At 42.7% G+C, this 25,371-nt stretch overlaps 1 protein-coding gene across 1 annotated transcript; it reads right to left on the reverse strand.

Moving 5' to 3' along the window:
* Positions 1-895: 895 nt before the first annotated feature.
* LOC111064670 (mitochondrial import inner membrane translocase subunit TIM50-A) lies at positions 896-2,121 on the reverse strand. The gene has a single exon (XM_022352420.2). It carries the CDS (start codon positions 2,063-2,065, stop codon positions 1,022-1,024), a length of 1,044 nt encoding a protein of 347 aa, XP_022208112.2. The 5' UTR covers positions 2,066-2,121; the 3' UTR covers positions 896-1,021.
* Between the last annotated feature and the right edge of the window lie 23,250 nt (positions 2,122-25,371).

A 25,371-nucleotide genomic window follows, 5' to 3' on the forward strand; every position in this document is an offset into this window, starting at 1 on the left:
TTGTTGGGGAGGTGGGGGTGGGCGACATTCAAGCCAGAGAAAAGACATCAAAGTGCCTTCAATTGCATTGCCATCGAAACGATTTCGAAGCGAGCAAACAATTTACTGTTGCATTATACTCTGCACCCAAATCGCACAAACATTCAGATATACTTATAGTAGATATATGTATATGCCGCCCGCCCGTTCTAGATGCAAGTTCTCTCACATAATCATAAAATGACTTGGAACGGAAAAGGGGCCAAAGAAACAGCCAACCATCGCACCAGCAAAACGAGAGCCAGAGAAGAAGTTCCAGCGACAGATTTATGCACTTGAGAAAAGCTTTTGCTTCGTTGCATTTGCCTCCTGACTGTGTATGTGTGTGTGTGTGTGTGTGTGTGGGTGTGTGGCGGCTTCTCCTTCGTGGGTCCTGTGCCTCGTTCTTGGGGGGAGGCCATTCCATTGCTGAAAATGTGACGGCGGCGCAATCGCCTGGATTTAGTTGCAATTATTTTTAATGTTGTTTACTTACCCGCCAATTGATGATGCCAATAACTGTTTCAAAAACTTTTCGTCCCAAATCGAAGCGAGAGAAGTCTCCCTGTAATGGGTCCCTTACCCAGAATGCCAGAAATATTGTTGCAAACAATTGGCTACAAAAAAAGGGAAGTATCTCAGGAAAATGTTCTTAATGTTTTTTTACCCTATAAAAATGTTTTTAAATCTTGGGAAAAATACGTAAGCAATTGCACGTAAATATCGATTGTGTGTCATCGATAGATTCAATTATCAATCGATAAAATTCAAATGTGAAAGCAGGGGGGGATAATTTCTAGTTAATTTTAATATATAATTTATAGAAGTATCGAAATCAATCGATAAATTAAACATACATATAAATATCACGTTAATTTCTAGATAGAATCAACTGAACCAGATTTTCAACTGTAATAATTTATCGATAATTTCATATATCGATAATTATCGACAACAAATTATTTTGACTGGGAACTTTCATTTATTTTGAACAATGACTAGTCTACTCCTCAGTACCTTTGGAATATCGTCCCAGCAGGCTGGCCGTCCAGTGCCGTTGCGGTTGAACCATTTTCCGTTTGGTCTGCTGCTCAATCTCAAGAAGCCTCCGCTGATTCTCCCTGAACTGCTCGATGGGATCCTCAAAGCGGCTGTAATATTTGAGGATCTCCCGCACATCGTTCACTTGGTGTTCGGCCAGCAGTTCCAGGAACGCCGTCAGATCGAAGAGCTGGACATCGTCATCATTGCCCAGCCAGCGGGCCATAATGAAGGCGTTTTCCGGATGTTGGGGCGTGGCATTGCGATCCCAGTCCACGACCACCACACGGTTCAGATTTCGGTTGAGATTGAGCAGGTTCTTCACGTGCTGCCCCTCCACCAGCTCCGTGTCGCCGCGCACCACGCGATAGCTGATGTAGCCATAGGGATCGAGGGCGTCCAGCAGGGGAAAGGCGGTCATGCCCTGCTCCGAGGTGTAAACCACGATCTCAAAGTGTTTGCTGCACTTGCGCAGAAAGAAGTCGACGCCGGGGCGCTTCTTGAAGCGCCAGCCCGTCTGGTAGGTCCAATCCAGATGCACCAGAATGTCGTTGATCTCCAGGACCAGGGTATACGGTGGCTGAATGTAGGGCGGCGGTAGTGTGTCCGGCAGCAGCTTCACGGGCAGTGGTTCCTCCAGCATTTTCTGATAATACTGCAGCGAGTGCCACATCCTCTCCAGATACGCCCGGAGCCAAGGCAAGCCACTGAATTCATCTTCGATGGGCAGACCATGCTGATCCATCTCTGGCTTGCCCAATTCGTAGATGGCCCAAAGCACGGCACTGCAGAAGCTTCCCACCAGCAGACTGTAGACGGAGATCTTTCTGATTCTCCTGAAAGTGTTTGTATCTTCGCTGGCCTTGCTGCTGCTGCTTGTGGATTTGAGTTTCCGTAGGGGGTTTTCCTCTGCACATTTCTTGGGGGCGATGCAGCCACGGGAGCTGTTGGATTTTCTCATCCAAAAACGTACGCCTCGCATACAGAGACTTCCATAGCCAGCCATGTTTAGGTAATTTTTGTACAAATTTTGGGACTTGTATCGAAATTATATCTGAAAGATATAACTGAATGATAATATCAAGCATGCGATGTTGTTTCGTTGGGGGTAAAACATCTACAAATCAGTGATATTCCCATCTACAAAGTACATCTTTCCTTTCATTTATTGCCAAGTAACTCCATCGTTTTGGGTTTTGGTAAAGCATTCTCTTGGCCTTCGTTTTGCCTTTGATTCGATTGTGGATTGCCACACACTCATGCCCAAATCTTCTGGGGGTAGGCCACGCCCTCGTGCCCAGGTCCTTCAGAGCAGGCCACTATATATGTGCGGTACGTGTGAATTGCCTGGCCAAATGTTGTCGGTAGCAGCAGCAGCAGCATCATCCTCATACCCATCCCCATGCCGTGTGCCCCTCAAGATGTGATTCCGATGGCTGGCTGCTGCTGCTGCATCAGCCGTCAGTTTTGCCCCGCCGCTGCCACTTGCCTCTTTTTATGCTCGACGCGCTTCCATCACACGGGGCTGCCTGCTCCGTTCGTTCGTGCTGCAACATCACGCGCACCAATATACAATAATATCCAGCCCATGTCTAGAGAGAGAGAGTGACTCCCACTCTCCGCCTCCTCACATGTCAGGCAGGCATCGCAGGCGTCAAATGAATGTTTCATACTCCATGAACGTGGCTCTCGCCAGGAGTCTAGGACTCATCTGTGCTGTGACATTTGATTACTTCCATCTATCCTGAAGTCTCTTGTCCTTCTGCCCCCAAATTGGTAATTGACAATCCAAAGAATTTTGATGCGTGCGGGATTATTTATGCAACATTACCCATTCCATGGCAATCTTGAGTTCTTTACGAATTAGTGCCTTGAATGCGGGGCCAATTGAGATATATCCCTGGCTCCCCATCATGGATGTGTCACATCTCTAAAACATAAACAAGGCAAAGTTATGCGCCATCCACTGCTGCTGCTGCTCCTGCTGCTCCTCCTACGAACAGGAGACAAAGTTTTGCTTTTCGTGCAGCATTCGGGGAAATGATTTGTGCAGTTCGTGCGCCTGGCATTGCACCTAAATGGCGAAAGTGGACGGAGACGGAGACGAAGACCACTCTGATAAACGTTTCGTCCTTTGGCCCCGCAAGTTGGTCCTAGTTGTTTCGCACCTGTCTACCCACCTCCTACCCTTCACTCTCAATCCCTCGCATAAATAGAGGCAAACTCAAGAGAGGGAGAGAGAGTCAGAGACCGACCCCAACGGCGGCATCATTGCCGATGAAAAATATGGCAAAGCGTTGGGCGGTAATTTGTGCAAATTATGTGTGTTGCTGCCGCGCGTTTTCCCTTTAGATGTTGCTGCTGCTGCTGCTGCCTGCCAGCCAGAGTTGCCATCGTTCTCTACAGTGTGGGCACGTGCTAATGGCCAGTGGAGGCCATCATCATCCGACCGTTGGAGGAGTCCTTCAAATCAACTCGAAAATGAAATCTCAGCGGCGCCAGCGGCCGCGCGAGCCATTAGCATTTTCGGGATTTGGAATATTTACGCCTTGAGTGCGTGATCAGATCGTTTTACGGGTATTTTCGAAGGATATTTGTAGGATATTGACATGATTTCGTCATCATCAAGTGGCAGGGAAAGCAAAGGAGGAGCCAGAAACGATGGGCAGGCAGGCAAACCGAAGGAAGAGGAGGATTTAATGGGGAATCATTGGGCCAAGATGAGCTTTAGACAACTTTCAATATGATTTCTAAAGGGATGCAGCTTTCTGCCACTTTAACTATAATTTGTTAACAACTTTATTCAACGATTTGTCTCTCTTTTATATTTTCAGCGATAATATTTAATTTTGTTCTGGTGAGTACAATATAATTTTTAAGTGTAGAATTAAGAACGAACTTTCAAGATGAAATTCTAATTTTAGCTAGTTGAAATTTCTAAGAAAAAGAGACATTTTTTTATGATCTAATATTAAGCAATTTGTTCCTTCCTCTTGTACAAATATCCCACCATGGAATCCAATTAATCCCAGAGATTTTTTGTGCACCATGTCGTCATGCCCCAAAAGTAAGAGAAAAAAAGAGTCGCAGGAGGTGTCGGAAGGGTGATGGGGCGCTGGCCCGATGGCGACGCATCGATTGTCGAAATGTCAGATGTAAAATTTTATTACTTCAATAACTTTACCGTTATGAGGACTTAATTTATGAGTCGCAGCAGCAGCAGCAACAGCAACAGCAACAAAAGCTGCAACAATGACATGAGACAACAACGATTGGGGAGGGGAAAAAGCAACTGCTGCAATTTTTGCAACCATGTCCAGGACCTCTGTCAGTGTCCCTTCTCTGAGTGCCTCTGTGTTTTCGTGTCTGTGTGATAATGTCCTGTTTAAATGCAATAATTTCAACTGCAATTTTCCGCGGGCCACAACAGGACACCCTGCAGGACCTTTCCAGCTTTACTGCCACGTTTTGACCCCCCACCACCATACGTCCGCCTGTCTGCTGGTGGCCCGTGTGACGACCAAATGACTGCCAGCTTGCATTTATTTATTGCTGACTGACGTGGGCCCCCTGGTTCACGTGTACGGCCCCATTGGCAGTGCTGTGGAGGTTTTAGCCTTTTTTTTAAGAGAGTATTTGGCTGAAAAAATGCTGAATGGTGACCCCGACAAGGGAGAAAGAAGATAAATAATATGCGGAGAGATAGATATGAATTGTCAATACTCTCGTCGATTTGTTTCTTATAAAAAAAATTATTCAATTTATTACTACAGAAAAATTTATAAATTTCACTTCGTATATTTTTCACAAAAATAAACTTTCATTACCTTTCAGGGTCACCAATTTATTCGTTTACACATATAAATATTAAGACAACTATATGTGATTGGCTCTCTCTGTCTCTTAATCGGAATCATTGCATTTCCTGCAATGATCGGGGTCACCATTCAGACTTACCATTCAGACTTCAGTCTTTATTAATATCTAGCTTGATTTTCATTCCTATTCAGTGTCACCTCTAACCGGGCAGACTCGCAATTCACGACTGTGGCACACGCAGGTGGCATCCCCACAGCCGAGACATGGGACTGGGTGGGACTGGGAGTGGACCCCAATACTTACTCTGCTTTCCGCGTCACTCTGTCTAGTTGCGAGTCATAAAAACGAAAGTTATGACAACGCTCGTTGGATTTATGGGCATTTTGCAAAATTATTGTTATTTATTTTATTGATGTCTCGGCTTTATGCAATTGCAAAAATATTTTGCTGCATACATTTCAACGCCAAAGTGGAGGAATACTTCAAAAAGGGGTGGGCAGGGGAGGAGGCATGGAAGAGGGGATGTATGGCACTGAAGGACTCCGCGTATCGTCAACTGTGAAATGCACAAATGTCTGGTGGCTTTTCCACATTTTTCGCCCGTCAGCGCAATTTATGTCCCTGACAGCGATAGGCATTTCCTTTGAAGTCTCAAGTGCTTCAACGGTTACGGACCTTCTGATTCTCACACTCCACTGAGGAGGATTTTCACGAGTGATTGCACCAAAGTGTCAATGTTGTGAGGCGACGCGACGCGAGACTCGCAAATTGTGAGTATTTTGACGGAAACGTGTCATAAATAGCACTGCATGGGGTCCTAAATCGTAATGTAAACCCTAAATGGGGAGACTTTTGCGTTTTATAGGCAGCTTGTGGCAGTTTGTGTGTCTGGTTTTGGTTTGTTTTTAGCAGGGGTAAATACTGGAAGTATCTATAGACGTTTTTAACTTTCATTCTTAGTTTTTCTTCACTACATTTCCCCTCCTTTTCCACGTTTTAAATGTAATCTATTTCCATGCAATTGGAGCATCAGAATCGAGGCAACAAAAACCCTTATTGATGGATAACAAATTGCAGCCGGAGGAGCCGAAGAGATTTCTAATTCAGAAACAAGAAGCAATGACACATTTCGACTGTTTGTCGCGTGGTATGCAAAAATCTCAACGAGTTGGCTGGCCAATAACACTGCCAACGCTGATAAATGATGTGCCTCGGGATGTGTAGAATTTCTTCTCTATTTCGGTCAATCGTAACTCTGACAATGGATAGTGGATGGAAGGGGGTGGGGGAAATGAATGTGCGGGAAATTCCATCGGTTGACAGTATTGTGTCCTCGGCGACAAGCAAAATATGTGGCCAAGATGTCACAGCTAACAAACGAAAGCAAAAAAAAAGAAAAAAAAAAAAACTACAGCTAAAAGAACCAAGAAAGAAATCCAAGGCAGAGTCCGAGTTGAAGACGAAACGATATGTGGACTCTCTTTTGGTCCAACCCTTGGATTCGTGGGGGGACCCCCCATCGCGTTTGGTTCGCTTGATTTTTGCATGTTTTCTGTGGCACTTCTCTCTCTGTCGCTTTGACAGCGCGGACTGTCGGTCCGTCCTCACTTTTTGTCTCTTATATTGTTTGGCGTTTTCTTGTCTCTCCTTTTTTTTTTGTTCTATCGCTTTTTGCCCATCCATTTAGCTAGCTTTGACAATTCGTGAGGGCATGGGGCAGTCCGCGCCACACATTTGAATTTTATTGGCCTGCCTGTCAAGCGGGGCATCGATGAAAGAGAAGGAGATGAAATTAGGGAGACAAAGATATGGAAAGATGCTATAGGGATAGTGAACTCTGTGTCTTGTAGTGCCTATGAATGTTAAGAACTTTGAAAATAAAACAAAGAATTTTTAAAAGTGGAATGTTTTAATAAAATAATTATAATTAAATCGATAGTGAAATTATCGTGAAATTTTCTTATATTTTAATTAATAAATTATAATATAATTATATTTTAAGTGTTTATTGGGTCACCAAACATTTATCGGGGTCACCAGGTGCTGTTCTTTTCACCCCAATTGTTTAGTTTTTGTTAACATAAGTCGCGAAGAGTAATACCTATATTTGTATCCATATATACAAATGGTTGGGAGTCACTAAAATTTAATTAAAACAAACAAGCCAACGTGTCGGGGTCACCAATTCGTACTATCAACATTTTGGCTCATTAAATTGTGAAATCAGCGCAGCAAATTGTTGTGTCGATTAACAATTCATTGATAGATCTCTCATAGGAGTAAGAGTATATTTTTCTTCTCCAAAAAACCAACTCCCACGCTTTTGGGAGTGGAACAGCAGCCACACTCCAGTGGGTTATTATCGGGACAATCGTATCCCATTGAGAGGCAAGAGGATTGTTCCAGTGTGCCACTGCCTGTCTCTCTCTCCACTTTTGTACCTACCACAAGGTTTTCGGTTCCTCCAGCACTTTGTACAAACAAAACTTTTGTCACCCGCATTCGTAATTTTTTTTTTTTCTTCGTTCCGCTGTTCGTTCGGGCGAACATGTTGCAATGTAGGCGTTGCAAAGCCACCGGTTCCTGCCACTGTTACAAGTGGAGTCGCCACAGCAGCAGCCAATTCGTAGCTTGTTCTTTTTTCTTCCTTTTTTTTTTGCCTGTTGTTTTTGTTAACAAATTTGGGGGGCTGTCATGTTTTGGTAAGCGAAAAGACAAACAACGGAGTGTGGGTGATATATCACTTTATTAGAAGTCCAACTGGCAACAGAAATCGAATAGAAAAAAAGGTGAAGGTGTATAGGAAGTTCTGTTAACCAAATGAGTTTCTAATAAACATCAAACATACCATACATACCGTATCGAACCCGCAAGAACAACTTTTTAATCAACTTTCACACTGTTTGACTGTGTTTGCTGTGCGAGTCAATTAACTCGAATGATTGGAATCGTTTTTGGGGGGGCTGGAGAAAAAGACCACTTAAAAAGCTTCTAATAAGCGGAGCAGCAGACCAGCAGTCCTCGAGGGCAGAGGACAACCACAGCAGCAGCAGCAGCAGCAGCAGTACCAGAGAACCAGAAGGACAACAGCGAACAACCCTAGGGCTAAAGGAAGGACGATGGAAGCATTTTGCATCATAGTCCCATTGTCATTTGCTGCCGCGGGTAGACTTCTGGCTGTGACTTTGGCTCGGGCTTGGGCTTGGGCTTGGCTGTCGCACCCATCAAAGTGTTGTCACTGTCAGTGCGAATGTCACAGACACATCAGGGGATTAACGCGATGCAAAGAGGATGGTGAAGGAGCAGCCCCGGAAGCCGGATTTAAGGGTTTATGCGCGGTTGACAAATACTTCGCTCAGGAGGCAGAGGCACAGGAGCGGAGCGCACACTTTGGACAGTAGTCGTCGTCGTTCCGTCGTTCGAGAAGCGGAGCACCGCGCCGCACCTGCCCTGCCACCCACAATAATATGCGCATACACTGCAAGAAAAAAAGTAGAAAGAAATGTGTGCCTTAAAATTTTAGGGCTGTAAAATATTTTATGCCAGTAAATAATTCCTTTGGATTATACTGAAATAAAATACACAACAAAATATATATAAAATTCGCGATTTTGTTAAGTAGTCACAGCAATTCTCTCAGTGATCTCTTCGTCATGTCCTGTAGGCAAACAAAACGATGTCAACCGCAACAACAGCAACAACAACAATAATGAGGGCAAACATCAACAACAGACAACTCCGGCGACGTCAAAGGCTTGTGGGTGGGTGGTGAGCGATGGGCATGGGCATGCGATGGGTACACCACGTCTAGTGCCCATTTCGTCATTACTTCGACCACATTTACATGTGTCAGAGCAGGCAGGCAGCGAACCTTTGAAGCATCAACCAAGGGCAGTCAGGACACCAAACGATGTCAACGATGGGCCAACGCCAACGTCAACGTCAACGCCAACCCCTGTCTGACCAGAAGAGACAAAGACAGAAAGACAGAGAGCGGAGCAGAGCGAAGCGAGTACTTTCCATGTGCCACCACCCATCTTGTCTATCAAAGTCGCTGCGCGTGGAAAGTGCTTTCAACTTACGGGGGCAAATGCCGTGCCCGCCCGGTAAAGGCATCTTCTCTTTTGATGCCACGCATCAGAGTTGCGCCCATAGGGTTATTGCCTCATGCCTCGCCACTCCACCGACGGCAGCCTCTGCCTTCTCGGGCCTCCTCATTACGAATGTCCTGTGGCATTGTCAACATGTCCTACGCATTATAAACGAATTACTGTCGTCTCCGTGGCCCTCCATGGCCCCCATTCTACTTGGCTCATGTGCAACTTGGACTTGGATTTGGGATGTGGCACAGAGTGGGAGTGGTGGGAGTGCGGTGCGTTGAGGGGTCGTCTGTTTTGAGCCAAGTTTGGTTAATCGCCGGTAAATTTAATTAGACATTGGTGTGGGGATAAATGACGGTAAATAAATGTCTGACAATATGCAGAAACCGTAAAGGAATACAGGGTTGGAGAAGCCACCGTATACGTATAATGGGAAAGGGATGGAGAAGCCACCGCATAAGTATAATGGGAACGAACGTCCCTTCGACTTTTGAGCCATTCGCAAAGGTAAATATGAGGTAATGAGTAGTCATGTGACTTTTATGCATACTTCTATGGAATATATATACCATTAGGGAGAGCTAAAACTGCGGCCAGGGGTTCGTTTCTCATCACATATTCAGTGTCTGGTTAACGTTTTTTTGTTCAATCATTAAAGCAGCTCAATCTTCATGCCCCCCCATGGAATGCTGTTCGAGTTACAAAACACACACAAGCGGGCGCCAACCGAGAAAATTAAAAGAAAAACCATTTGTGGAGTTACCTGAGCGATAAATAAATAAATTTTCAGATAAATAGCTAAACACGAATGCAGTCACAGATGCGCGTTCTACAAGATTGAAGACACCCCGAACCCCGAACTCGAACTCGAATCCGAGCCCGAAGAAAACCCGATATCATGTGGCGAATTATGAGTTTTCCCCCAACCCGCCTGCAGGGGGCGCGCCTGCACACATGCGCCTCTCGCATTGCATCGCATCGCATCGCTTTTTTATCGCCCATTCGCGCACTTAATAATTGAAAAGGAAGCAGTGATCCGGTCCATGCCGCAGCGCTCCACTGCCATGGTGGGCAGGGACAGGGGCAGGCACCTACAAACGTCGCATAGCCCCTCCCCCCGCCCAACCAAATGTTTGTCGATAAATTTGCGGATGTGCGAGTGTCTTGTGCGTCGCACTCTTGGCGGATGCCATCACTCGCGCGATTGCCAGGCGCCGTGCCAGCACAGTGGGGCAAAACATGATAATTACAGGGTAGAAAAATAAGAAGATGGAACTGCCAGTTATTAGGTTTTTTTTTTTACTTTGTACTCATTAAATAAAGGGGAAATTTTTATTTTATTATTATTATTATTTTTTTTTTTTTGTTTACATTTAACATACATTTTCTTACCCTTTTTGCACTTGATGCTACACTGTGCATCGTGATGCCCCTTTACCGCCGCCTATTGGGGCATCGACATCGTCATCAGAGCTCTCTGTTGCATTCTGCAGCAACAGCAACAGCAGCGGTTGCTGCTCGTTTGGGAAATTTGAATTTGATTTTGTAATGGGTGGTGGCGCAGGCACAGAACAGGGAACAGAAAGGAAGAAAAGAGTAGAGCAGAGAACAGTGACTAAGAGAGAGGGAGAGAGAGGCAGAGAGGACGTTGGGCAATCTGCGCGGCGGCGTAAAAGTTATTGACAATGGGATGTATCTGTCGGGTTGGTGTCATTAATGGCGAATGCTTTATGATCGCATTGCCAATGCAATTTTCAACACATTTTCGCGCGAGTTTTTGCCGCTGCCGCTGCCCTCTCCTTCCGCTTGCCTGCTGATGATTTTCATGTTTATTGAAGTGTAGATATTTTTATCTATTTCAGAGGCGCAAGTGTTTATTTCGACTGATTACATGGCACCCCTGCCATCTGCCATCTGCCGTATGCGCCTCTGCCCATTTTCACTCAAAGAATTTTTCACTGATAAAATTATGGGTCCACGAAATGCATTTCAAGGCGTCAGAGATCTGCGGCGGTTCCTTTGTCCATATACGTATCATAAATTCGTCTTTGTAATGGAAAATTAGCTAAATTTAAGATGAAAACAGATTTCATTTGATTCGGTTTTGCTTGGTTTTTGCCGCGTTTTATTCAAGGTTAACTGTGTGGGTGAATGATTCACAAGAATTGGGTGGAAGAAGTTCATTTCGAGGTGGGAAATTTTTATAGAATTATGTGAAGAGAATATGCGTTATGGGTTTCATGTGCCACGCGTTATGTAAAAAATTCAAAAAATTAATAATTAAAATATTAAATACAAAAATAAAAAATATGATAAAATATTTTTTTAAAAATATGAGCTACAAAATTAAAATATATGATAAAATATTAAAAAAAAGCTTTTTGCATAGTAAATAAAAATAGTTAAAAAAATCATACAAATAAATATTAAACGAGAAGGAACATGTGAGCGTGCAAAACTTAAAAGTTATAAAAATTTTTAACAATTGTAGAGTGTAATATCACATGAGTCGAAACCAAATTTGGTTACCCAACTCTTAAAGATCTGATCAAAAAAGACGGACGGACGGAAAAGAGACATGGCAGCCAAAAAAATATTATGGCGAACCCCCGTACACCATCCACTCAAACTAATATACCTTAGGTATAAAAATATAAACAATGATATATAAATGCAAAAAAATTGATCAACAAGTCTTGTTACTGATACGGATACTGAAATAATATAAAAATAAATATGAAATAGTGTACCCTTTCTTTGATATTCTACCACCTTTTACACCCACAAAATGCATCTTAAATGGCTGGGAAGCTTCCATCCCGAGGTGTTTTACACTCGAGGCCATGTGCCTGGCATATAGCAGGGAAACTTTTAAAGAACTCACATTATGGATAGTAGATACCTCGAACCCAAAAACATTCGCTGATGCTGCTGAAGCTGCTGATGCTCCTGCTGCTCTCTGCTTCTCAGTGTCCACATGACTTTGTTTGAAGTAAGTTTTCCAGGGGCCAGGGCATCAAGTAAACAATTTACGACAACGCTGATGATGACGTTGCCAGAGGGAATGATGCTCCTGCTGCTGCTGTTGCTCCTGCTCCACTCTGATGATGAAGACAACTCCAACGGAAGGACGGACGGACGGACAAACGGAGCAGCAGCTGTTGTGCGTCCGGAGAGTGTCCATCGCACTTAGCACCCAAAACACTTTCCACGCGCGCTGCCTCTATCTCTCTCTGTCCCTCGCCCTGTGTTGTTGGTGGAAACTATGTGGTATTTGGAGAAAATCCTGCGGCGCTTTGTGTAAAAAGTCGGATTCGTTTCAACGCCTCTCTCTCTGGCTGGCTGGCTAGCTATCCCGTATCTTCCACTGAAACGTCCCTTGGGGGTCCGTCTCTCGCAAAAAGCATAAAAGTCAAATGCACTTGCCGCCTGAGCCGCATGCCTCCGCCAATGATGCAGAGAGTTGCTGTGTTGCTGTTTCTGCTGGAGCGGTGGCTGAGGGAATCATTTTTCAACACTTCATGCATTCGCCGACATAATGAAGTGGCCGCCGCCATCCGAGATCTACCAAAACTCCATTCCGCCAGCCATTCCATACCCATCGCCTCCATCGCGTAGCATCCCAGCATTGCCATCATCATCGTCATCCACTGCATTTAGCCACAATATCCCTTTACGCGGATTGCCATACCCTAGAAAAGAAGGGGCATTATGCTTTTGAGTAGGTGTTTGCACCCGCCAAGCCACAGTGGGAGAGAGAAAAGGAACGAAATTAGAAGAGTGCCGCCTGCCTTGAATCTGAGAAAATAAAAAAATAAATAGCTACAAAAATAGTACTTTAAAATATCAAACAAAAATACGAACTAAAAATAAAAAAATTAATACTCATATTTAATTATTATTATAATCATAAATAATTTCTCCATCTAAAGAATAACCATCTGAAAGTGTATCATAACTGTCGGTTACTTTTCGGTTTGCCTTTCTATACGGCGTTTTCCCTCGTCTCATTTTTGTCTTTTTTTTTTTTTTTCTTTCGCACTCTTTGCTGACTTTTATTATTTCACTTTGCCTCTTCTTGTTGCAACACTCGGGAACTGTGTACATCTGTTGGCTTCATTTTCATTCTTTCATTCCTCAGACTTGGCGGCAATAGATCATTGCGGTCGGCTGAACTTCTCAGCCTCCAGCCAGCGACGGGACCGGGGTCTCAAGTACTCAAGAGTCGAGTCGCCCGGCAGTTCCTTCACATTTTCTTCGCCTTTTGCCTCAGGATTTCTTATTCAATATGACATTCGCTCTTAGGGGGGACTTTTTTTTTCTTTTTATATTTTTTGCCTCCTGGCACAATTTTCACAATTGTTTTGTATTTATTTAGGTTAATCCTTTGCTATTTTTTTTTTTTTGCCATTCTACTCTTTCTTTCTTTTGCATAAATCCGCTTTTTATTTCAAATATTTGCACGCTCTGTTCTTTGTGTATTTTTTTTTTTTACGGCGAATTAAAAAAATTGTTGAGTTTTTGCCGAGCTTTTGTAATGCAATGTACACATCAAAAGTTAAAAGTTGAGGATGAATTACAATTAGTAAACATTTCACACAGCCATGACACTCATGAATAGTGGGACAAAGGCATTATGCTTTTGTCAGCATTGAAATCGGTTTTAGTTTTTGATTGGAATGTGTTTTCGAAATGTTAAGGGATTTTGCTAGTTGATTTTTGGCTTAAGGCAAGGATTTAAGCCTTAAATTTTAAGGTATAAGAAATGTAACAAATTCATCTCTTCCGGTGACTTTTGAGCTTTTTCTGGTATGAATATTCAATGAATTGAAGTAAATTTTCAATAGCTTTGCATTTAACAGAAATAAATATATATAAAAATAAATAAAAAATATCAGTATTTATATTGGATGTGTGTATTGATAAAAACGAACAATTGAAAGACGAATAAAATCCAGAAATGCTGACCGTTAGGCCAAAATCTAACCCACTTTCCCATAATTATGTACTTACATTTACCTCTAAAAGAAAGTAAAAATGTAATAAGGAAAAGGTATTACCCCCTGATTTCAAGTCAATGCCAGAGAAATGTCAGACCCGTGGGAAGCTGAGTGAAACACATAGTGACAACAACAATAACAACAACAACAAATGGTGAAAAACCTCAAGGAAAAAAATGAAAGGCGGGGGGAAAAACAGGAACAACAAGTACATACAATATATATAAAAGAAAAAGCCATGAGAACGAAGGCAACACTTCTGACAGTGACATGGACATCACTTACAAAATGGAAGTCGTCCACCTCCACCTCTCGGATCTTCACGCTCCCCACCGCTCCACTCCACTCCATCTCATGCGCTGCATCCTAGGGATACATGTATAAGTGCAACCACATCGGGAGAGACAGAGACAGAGATATAGAGGAGAGTGTATGTGTGTGTGTGTGTGTGTGTGTTTCGTCCTCTGCTGGACACTCTATTTGTATTTCCTCTGAAAATTTATTGTAAAACTTAAAAGTTTTGATGGAAAAATGAAATAAATAGTGACATCACTAAAAGTAAAGAAATTATAAAGTGTCACCAGGGATGATAAGTGGGGCTACAGCAACAACAACAACAGCAGCATCAACAGCAGCAGCAGCAACAGAAGCAGAGTGACATGCAACAGCAACAACAACTAGAACCAACAGCCAAAGTTGATGCAGGAACCGTGAGGACTTTAATAAGGACACTGGACAAGCGAACCAAGCAGCAGCAGCAGCAGCAGGAGGAGGAGAAGACATCGTCGACATCAGTAGGAGCTGTGGCACATGGACATAGACGTAGTAGAAGTAGACATAGAGGTGGACATAGACGTGAACGTTGGACAGATGGGGCCAATGGACAATGCGGTTGAAATGGGGGCCAAGCGCACAGAACAGTGTCCGGCAGTCGTTCTGTGATCGAGTGTATCGAATATGTGCAGTGATTAGATAAGGTTTTTTAAAATAAAAACTCTGCAAGAGAGTGTGTAGAAAAATTAATTGAAAATGTATCATCCAGTGTTATCGATATTTTTCGATTTTTGTATAATCTTTATTATTAATTATACGATTAGTTATACTTAAAGAAGAAAGTATTCCTATTCATTTCTTATTAAAAACTGAACTTTTCGATAGTTATTGATACTTTTCGATTTGTTTATAATAATCGATAATAATCGATTAATTCCATCTAATGCTGTAGAGTGCTGTAAGGTACAGTTTCGTGTAGAACTAAAACGCTTTTGTTTCCAATTCGTCAAATTTAAGAGATTGCAAGAGGATAACAGTACTTCAACCCTTTGAGAACTATAATATATTTGTATGAAAATTAAGCAGAACCTATACACTTTTTCCGTCATGTAACAATTTTGTTTGTATATTTTTATTTTGTGTTCGAGGCGTGTTTTCCCCCACAACAAAGACACTCTTATGGGGTGGCAGCTCTGGAGAGGCAGCAAATTGACTGCTTCAACGAATCTAAACGTCAACAAAAAAAAAAAAAAGGGAGAAAGAAAAATAGTTTAGGGAACTATTTAAAGTTTTTGTCTATTTCTAGACAGGTTTTTGTTTTATTTTTCTACAGCTTTCTTGTATTCTGAAGCTTAACTCTTGAAACATTTCAACTTTCACATATTCTCAGAGGACATCAAAAAATAAAATGCAGGACATTCGCTTAAAGTTTTGCTCAGAGTTTTCGTACGTTTTTTCGTTTCGTTTCGCTTCTCATTCTCTCTGCTTCTTTTTTTTTATTTAGTTGCAGCGTTTACTTTCCATCATTATTTAGCACAAAGAAGAGGCGATAAACCGCAAGGGACAGGGGAGGGCAATGACGAACGGCGACGCGTCTGCTTGACCAAGGGACCAAAGGCACTGAAGGAAACCCCTGGACTTCAACTCTGACAGCAAACCGTCTAAATTTTATATATTTTATATTATTTTTATACTGTCTGTTCATCAGGCAGGCACGTTTGTGCCACGACAAAAATGTTACGTTATAAAGGAAAATGTTTATAAATAGGAAAAATCTATAGGGCTTCGATTCATTTACTAAAATTAAATTAAATTTTCTATATAAATTGATGAATTTTTTCTGCTGAGCTTCTATAAAAGTTATCTTTATTTTACATAAATTTCCTTGACTTTTTATAAGCTTTCGATAGGAATTCATTAGCAAAAGAGAAAAATAAAACCCAGGAGAGGCCTTCCACCACCCGAACGCAGACTGAAAATTCCAATGGTCTATGCTCTGACATGTCGTGTGATTTCGATGGGCAAAAGTTTAAAGCAGACCTTCCCCCTTCGAAATACTTGTCTAGGAGCTGGGAAGCGTTGTCCGTCTGTACGACATTTTTCACTTAAGCTGACATTTATGTAGTCCTCCCGAACGGAGAGCAGAGAGCCCTCACATATCGTGCCACACCTTCGATTTGGCTGGTTTGAGGGTTGCCCCTCAACTGTCAGTCATGAATGACCGTTTACCGTTATTAAAAAATTACATACTTGAGCGAAGGAGAGAGAGAGAAGACCAAAACAAAAATCAAGAAAAAGTAGAAAAATAAATTCAAAAGTTTCTACATGCATGGGAGTCACAAAAGGTGGAGGTGGAGTGAAGCGGAGCGGAGTCACCCCCCTGACCATTGGAAAGAGAATGGCCTGGGGGGAAGAGTAGTAGTTGCCGGGGTGTGGAGGGGACATTGGGGAGTATTGTGACGCTTGACACGTCACAAGTTTATAGTGGCTTTTGACAGCTTTCGGACATACTTCTTCGGTTCCCTGTTTTCCTCCATTTTTTTTTTGACATACTGTAAACGGGAGTGAAAAAAAAGTTCCTGACATTTGACGTTTTATATTTTTCTTCCTGTGGAGATCTTTGGGAGCAGCACTCTCTCTCTCTCTCTCTCTCTCTCTCGCAGGTACAGTCTCGTCTCGCTTAGTGCTCGTTCCATTCCCGCTTATACCCCTGCCAGAAAGTTTTTGCGCCTCAACTCCTTGATGATGATTTTGCGGTCACTCGTGTTTAATCCTTGGAGACATGTGTCGAACACGAATTTCGTTTGCACTGGAATATAAATAATAATTTTTGCTAGCCATAGGAAGGACCCACACGAGGGGAGCCACCAGCCAACAGGAGGATGTGTGTATGTGTTGGTCCTGAGGTCCTGGGCCATATTTGCCACAGACAGCTTGTCGATCTTTATAATGTTGTAATTGAAAACTTTTTCCTCTGCCGTCGTCCTTCGTCGCTTGCTTTTTTGTTTCCTCCTAGAAAAAACATTTCTTTTAAAAATATTTTATACTTTTGATATGTCATGCTGGCTGAAAGCTGTCGAGTCGACTCGAGAGTCCTGGCGAGTCCTGAGGACAGCAGCAAATTGTGTCCGAAAAATTTTGTTGGAGCTTGGGGGCCTCTGCTCGGTAGTTCATTCCGTTGCGGCATTTGTGGAGGCTTCAGGATTTCGCCCACACAAATGGGTGAAACACCCTTAATTGAAATTAAAACATTTTTTCATTATTTATTTAGGTAAATTTGTAAACGGCTGAGTGTAAAAATCGAAAACGAAAACTTCGAGTAGGGAAATTGATAGCAGAAAACAAATAAATAAAATGCATTTTAATTGTCGAAGAGAACTAGTTTTTTTTTGCCATAAAATCGGAGATAAAAATCAGGTTAGACTGTTAGGAACTGGTTCATAAAACAATGAAATAATTAAAATTATTATTTATTTATTTAGATGTGAATATAATTTTAATTTTCTTACATTGCAAATCTTTAACACAATTATTTCTGTAAAAATATTATCATAAACATTTGCCATCATTTCGCTTGGAACTAGTTCGTAATGTACAAATTATTCATCGAATTTAATGCAAAAAACTTCCCTATCAAACCCAAATTGAGATTCTCTACCTGTAAAATCAACTCACACATCCACTTAACTTTCTATTTTGAATATACTCCAGATCAAGTGGCTTTTGAACTAGTTCCACATATGTTTGAGCACTGCATGGACATTTGACACAAGACGTGGAACGAGTCGGTGGGAGACAGACACGCAGACACTTGTACAAATGAACATTTTGCCGAAAAACTGTTTGTCGATTGAGTGACAGTCGGCAAGACAGCCAACACAATGTTCAGTTTTCAGTTTTTCAAATGTTAAGATGGCAAATGGCAAAACCCACACACACCACACACACTCTCCGGGAACTGCATTCGAAGCTGCAGGTCCAACCAAACACGTTGATATGTCAAAAAGTATTTTTAGATTTTCGCAAAGCAACACACAAAAACTGCCAATAAATGCTCTTGGCGGATGCACATTTTTGGGACAAATGATGGAATGGCAGGAAGTGTGAGCAGGGGTTGCCCAGAGACAAGCAACATACAATATATGGCAAATACTTGTAGGGATATTCATTTGGAAAGCACTCTTCAAACTGAATTTGACCCGCTGCAGAAGGAGTAACCCCAGCAGCAAGCGGCAGGAAGAGTACTCCCTCTACTAGATGTTAAAAGGAAGTTCATATCATGTACATGCTAGCATGCGAAAGATGTGCTCCATCAATGTGTTCCGAAAGTGTGGTATGAAATGAGCAAAAAGACTGCAGTAAAATATTTTATTTCATTTGTGATTCTCAAGTGACCAGAGAAACATAGAGGAGAGACAGAATAAAATCCAGATAAAATCCTTTAAAACTCTTGTACTCTTGGACAAAATAAAATAAATATTTGACATTTTTCAACATTTGAGGCTGTCATTGTCTCTGGCTCAAGGTTTCCTTGCCCTCTCCATCTCCAGCTCCCTCTTCCCTGTCAAGTGGTGAAAATGACAGGCCTACAAATACATTTAATTGTGGGTCACATAGGTTCTTGGGGTCTTGTTATCTTTTTTGTGGGACCCGCAGTCATTGATTTTCCAATGGGGGAAAATGGAAGAAGAAAACTTCTACTGACGGATGGACTTGACATTAGAAAAGGAGTAAAGTTATCCACACACTCCCACCCCATCTTAAAATAATCACAGACTAAAGACTACGAAGACAACTACAACGACAACGACAACGAATTGAAGTATATTTTTGGCTAGATGGCTGAGATTTTTCGTTGATGTAGAGACGTTAGAACAGAAGGACGTTGGTCATTCGGTTGACTGCAGACTGCAGCAGCAATTAGATGGGAAAGTTTGAATAGACAGCTGGACACTTGAGTGCCACTGCATGCGGCAGCAGCAGGGGATTGATGGAAAGATACTCTCTTTCCGTTCGAGGGACAGATTGATGGGTGAGTGGATAGACAGTTGATTGCTAAAGGAATGAAAACAAATGGATGGGAGTTTGCAAGAGTTATCCAAAGGGTGGATACATAGATACATAATATATAAAAAAAAAATTTGGACTTAAGAAATATCTCGCAGAAATATAGAATACGAAGACTAGAAGTATCAAGCGTCATGCAGCAGCTCACCTCGGTTACTTAGGCCACGTCTATCTCTTAATAATTATTTTAGGGGACTGCTACTTGGATATTTAATATAAAAGACTATAGCTGAGTCGGGCGCAGAAAATACTTACATTTTGGTGCGAAGAATCTAAAAACAAAATACACAGCCTTTGAAGACACTCAAAGGCCGTTAAAATGGTTCAAATGGAATGTTAAAAGTGTCTTCGGCTGAGACCGATTATATTCCAATTATAATCTGGTCTAAGCATCATTATCAAAGCCTTTGTTATTACCTAGATGTATAATCCTGCTACAAATGAGAATTATTTCTTTATTTCTTTAATATTATAATTTACAGGCCTACCATGCGGTAGATCTGTAAAAACAATGACGTCCCGTGCCCATAATCTTGTTTCCAATTTTAAACTCTGCTGGGGATAACAAAGCTCCAACACTTAATGCGATTAAAATTGCGATTGTGTGTGTGCGCGAGTGTGTGTGTGTGTATCTCTATAAGCCACTCCCCACAGACTCCCATAATTTGTGCCCGCACCCGCTCGAGAGTTAAAGCCTCATCGAAACATGTAGGACATTTGGTTATTAGTACGGACGGTCGTTTGGTCGTTAAATGAGCGACAACTTTCGGACTGGCGGCATCATTACCGCGGCATTAATATATCACATGACCAAAAGTCGTTCCCCTCACAGCCCCCCCCACACACCCAGCACGCGCTGCAATTGCGGTGTGCGTGTGTGTGGGCTCTGGGCTCTCTCTTCTGTTTTTTTTTCGCGCTGTCCACCATTATTGGCAAAAATTAATTAAATATTTTCCAAATGAATGATTCAGCAGCGTTACAGCAGCAGCAGCAGCAGCAGAATACCCGCCCCTAGAGGGCAGGTCGATGGTTACCCACCGAACCGGATAGGGGGGTGCAGGGGGGGCCCACAGAATCATCAGATCATCCGAATAGTGTGGGGATAGACTGGGTGGGGGGAGGTTGTGGCGCCTCTCAAATGCAGAACTGCATTTGAATTATGTCAAATCCATTTTGTTTTAATGAAACGTTGATTGTTTCGCAATTAATTTCTCTATTGTTTGGACAGTAATTATTATTATATTATAATTTTGCTGTAGCAGGACAAAATACACCACAAAAGAGGATGCATAGGCAGCGAAATAAATGCCAGATAAAGCAGATATACATATATATATATATACTATTTATATAGTAGAATTATAACTCTACAATCAGGCAAGGTAGACGATTTCTTTCGTTACACATTTGCATCCACAGCAGCTACCATACAAATTGATGCTCCATTTAGCTGAATATAGTGGCCATTGAGGAGAGACTGGCCAAACGCCATCTTTGAATATAAATACGGTGGGGGGGGGATATGTGGGGCCCATAAATCGTTTACATTGGTTCGTCGTTCGTCAGTTAATTTAAAACATGTCAGACAACTCGGACAACTTTGGACAATTGATTGACGTTTTAAAAGTTTAGGAGCGAAGCAGCTGAACCAGCTGAACAGGAGGCGTTCTTGCAACACACAGCTACAGCTACATGCTACAAAAAGCAGCACACACTGCAGTGGAGAGTGGAGACTGCAGGCAGGCGGGCAGCAACAAGACTCTATCAAACTGGACATCGACCAACTGTTGGCCCCTACAGCCGCCTGCCAGCCAGCCTGCCTGCCTGCCTGCCTGCCTGCCGCCTGACCAGAGACCAGTGGAATATTCGTATATGCAGTGACGTTTTGGAATTGCAAAGAGGCCGAACGAACACACAGGGGCCGGACTTTCGTGGGGCTTTTTGGGGGGGTATTGGGGGCCAAAGTAATTTATTTATTTTCCATTTGTCTTGACGATGAGCAAACGAGCCAAGTGATGGCCCCGGCCACGCTTCGATGCATGGCGTTGGCGTTGGCGTTGCCTGAATGTGGCTGTAGATGTGGATGGATGTGGTTTGGGCTGTTGATGCACTTGGTTAGGCTTTTGGGCAAAACTAAAAAGATAGAGAGACAGATATCCATCCATAGATAGAGAGTAGTAGAAATAAAAGGTTTATTTATAAGAAAAGGAGAATACCAAATTCTCTAGGGACGCAGCGTCAGAAGATGATGCCTGATTTCTGAAGGGAAACATCTTTAGTTTGCTTTAAAGCATCCATCTATCTATCTCGCTGGCCTGGCCAGCTATCTAGCTCCCTCTCGACTGTTTCCTGCCATGAAAGGACCTGCCTACTTCATCAAAATCGAACATTATTGAGAGCACAGCACAGCACAGCACAGTCTGTGGCGCCTCCTCGTTGAGGCAGTAGGATGTGGCGCCCTCAAGCCATCACACACACATCCATCCATCGTTGAGCAGGACGACAGCTGCAGTAGATTGCCTTGCGAGAAGGCGAGCCGGGTGTGAGTGAGTCCAAGGACATGCCAAGACGTTGGACGATGGATTAGAGGATGCTTCCGTGCTTCGGTGCAGAGAAAGAGCGCAAAGAAGCGCAACGATGCGAGCGTCATCGTCATCAACTTGGACATCCGCCGCCCCTCGCGTTATCCTTTCTTATTTTTTTGGATTTGCTGTTTTGTTATTTTTCATGTCAGTCAAAGAATTGGCAACGGACATGGCCGTCGAAATATGCTATCGACTATAGATAGATATGTCTCGAGAGAGAGAGAGAGAGATGGCGCAGAGAAGTAGGGGACCAAACTTTGGTCCGAAGCACATTGCATCAATATTGAAACGTCAACATCAAACTCTTGCCCAACGGCCAAATGGCGCACACATAGAGACAAAGGATATATGGCGAAGGACGAGACCCCGAAAAACAGAAGAAACAAAAAAAAAACCTGATGATGAGTTCACATTTTTCTTTGTATGATTTGACGAATGAGGCTGTCATCTTGCATTGGAAACTTATACTTCTCTGCTGTGTATCTGTTGGCTGTACAACGTCTGCTGTCTGCTGTGTCCACTTTGCTCTTTGCTTTTCCTGTGTGTGCTTTTCCTTTTGAGAAAAAATTGTTGACCATTTCGTTTGATGCTTCGTTGAGAGGCTTGATGAAAGAGGCTTCAACAAAGAGATGAATCTCATTTGTGCTTGTGGCGAAGATAGAAGCATGGGTTTCCAATTTAAAACAGAGTTGATTTCGATGTTTAAAGTGTGACCAATGTGGCAAAAGAAGAAGTACAGTCAGACAAAGGTATATGGATGGAAAGCGTTGGGATTTCTATATGGAATACTTGCAGATATATTATGTAAAATAAATACTAAAAATCTTAGAAATAAAATTGTTTCCTTAAGAAAATAAGAAAAATCCAAGTACAGTCCCATCAAAAGCCTTACCTTTAATAAAAAAAAAACTGTACCTCTGGTAACCCTTTCTCCACCCATCCTGATGCCTGATGCCTGTGCCTTGCTGTCGATGGTCGACAAGGGAAACATTTTATGAATGTCTCAACATTCATCAAGATTCCTCCTTTCGGAGCGCCACTCACGTACCGCCGCCTGACCCACGACCCGCGACCCGCGCTGATGGCTCCCCATAAATGATGCAATAATTTTTTGTAACCTTCAGACACGGAGCCAAGAAGAAAAATCAAGAAAAATTTGCCTTTGGGAATTTAGTTTGTTGAGCAAAAAGAAAAGGATGCGATGGCGCATACGTTTTGTTTTTTGAAAAATGCTCGGTATGCTGCTGCTGCTGCTTCAGCTTCTGCTTCGTGATGTATGACGGCTGGTCAGTCCAAGGATGGGCTGGGGGGGATTGGTTCTAGGCGTCAGCTGCCCGTCGTCAGACTCTCTGTTGTGTTGTCCTTCCTCCTTCGTGGAGCCGTGGAGCTTCCTTCTCGTCATCTTTCGGGGCCAGGACCGTCCAGCCCGTCCGTCAGTGGCGCATCTCGGGTCTGTGTTAATGGCTTCGGTCCATTATCTCGTCATGTTTGTTACGAAATTTAATTACTCTTATTTATTTTCACTGCTCCATCGTCGTCGTCACCGTGGTGCCGGCCCCGTCCGCGCTTATGATTTTCAGAGCTTGATCCAAAAAATGTGAGCGCAAAAATTAAATGTGAACAACACAAAAAATGAAATTAAAAACACTTTTTGCATAAAGAGAGTGTTCTGTCGTCCCTTCCCTTCCCTTCCCATACCTTCCCTGCCACACTTTTCAGTCTAATGTTTCGTCAAAAGCGGAAGGACTCGCGAGGACAACAGTGCACTTGACCGTTAAGCGCCCCCACCGCTGTGAAAGTCGAGTACTTTTGGGGATGGAGTGTCGGCTGTGATTTTTATTTTTTGGGTAAATCTAATAATAATTCTTGCGGCAATTAATTTTTGTTTTCCTATAAACATGCGAGGTTAAGTAGAACTAAATTAATGGGCACAATGGTAATAGAACACAAATAAAGGTTGAATGGAATTAAATGGAATGGAATTTAAATGAGAAATTGAGTAAACATCGAAAATAGAACATAAATTGAACGTGGAAATTAAATAATTTGTGGGATAAAATGGGATTGGAACATACAAATAAAGTTAAGTGGAACGATATATATCGAAGCAGCCCTAAAAGCTTGGCATTTTCTTGGCATACTTTCAAGCCACTAGAATCCTTTCTTTCCCAAGTGGAAACTATACAAGATAATTTTATACACAGATCCTTTAATTTTCTGTTGTCTCCTTTCCCCCGCCACTGCCCACCGTTTATGTTGATTGCACAATCCTTTTGAAATTAAATGCCCAACCCACGACAGAGATGCTGACTAAGGAAACTGCTGCTGCTGCGCTGCTAGTGCTGTTCCATTGACCAACAGAGTTCCATAGCTCCGTGTCCTGGACATTTTGCTCCTCTGTCAATCTGCTGCAGTCTCTCTCCCGTGCATGTCCATCATTTGCTTTTGTCTTTCGGTTTTGTTTGCACACGCCATTTCTTGCACAAAATCCTTGCAACCTCCCAGGTCCTCCCATTCTGGCAGATGCCTCGCCCCCATAGCCCCCCCTCCACCATACAACCAACGCCCACTGTAGTCGTCGGCGTCGTCCCTGCAGCTGTCAGTCAATGTGTCGTGTCACAGTGTCTCTCCATCTGTCTGTCACTTGCATGTCTGTATGTCTATTCTACGTGACATCAGGCGAGCGAGCGAGCGAGCGAACGGCTCTTCCTCCTACTGAATCCTTCTGTGAATCCTGGGCTCCTTGCTTACGGATCTGCCGTCTTGCTCAAGTTTTACTTAGCCCGAGAGTACGTTGGCATCGAAGGAGGAGGTCTCGGGGCCCGGAGAGTGAAGGATGCTCTGCAAGCGATGGATGGATTTTTGGATTCGCAACTTGCACTTGGATTACAAGTCTGATTTTGATGCGTACATGTTTGTCCCGCTCTCAGTGCTGGCAACGGAGGCGGAGCGGAGCGGAGTGGAGTGGAGCCCCAGGAAATACATATTGCACTTGCAACCGGCAGAAACAGAGGCAGGAACCCGTTCCCTACCCATCTCCGTTATGGGTCAACCTCACACAAACACAAAGAGAGAGAGAGAGGGAGAGAGATATTGGGGCAGAGTAGTAGAACGGGTAGAGAGAGCTCAAGTTTTCTTATGCTTTTGTCTTTGTGTCCTTTTATTATTTTATTCCCTGGCCTTGTTCTGCTCTTTGAAGGAGGGTATTACGACTTTCGAAAGAGGTTTGGAAGGGAGAGCTAGAAGTTACTTCGATTTTGTGTGCTTTCTGTTTGCAGACGAATCTGCAAATGTGACTATCTCACAGATTCATTATCAAATATTTTTCTGGTATTTTTATAATATTCTATGATCTTTTCTGACATTTTCCAGTATTTTTTGGTAACTATTTAAAGTTTTCTTCTGAATTTTTTCTAGAATCTTTTTTCTTAATCTGATTTTTTTGTGTGTTTATATAATTTTTGTCTA

Source organism: Drosophila obscura, unplaced genomic scaffold, assembly GCF_018151105.1.
Source record: "Drosophila obscura isolate BZ-5 IFL unplaced genomic scaffold, ASM1815110v1 contig_179, whole genome shotgun sequence".
In the NCBI taxonomy this organism is placed as follows: domain Eukaryota; kingdom Metazoa; phylum Arthropoda; class Insecta; order Diptera; family Drosophilidae; genus Drosophila; species Drosophila obscura.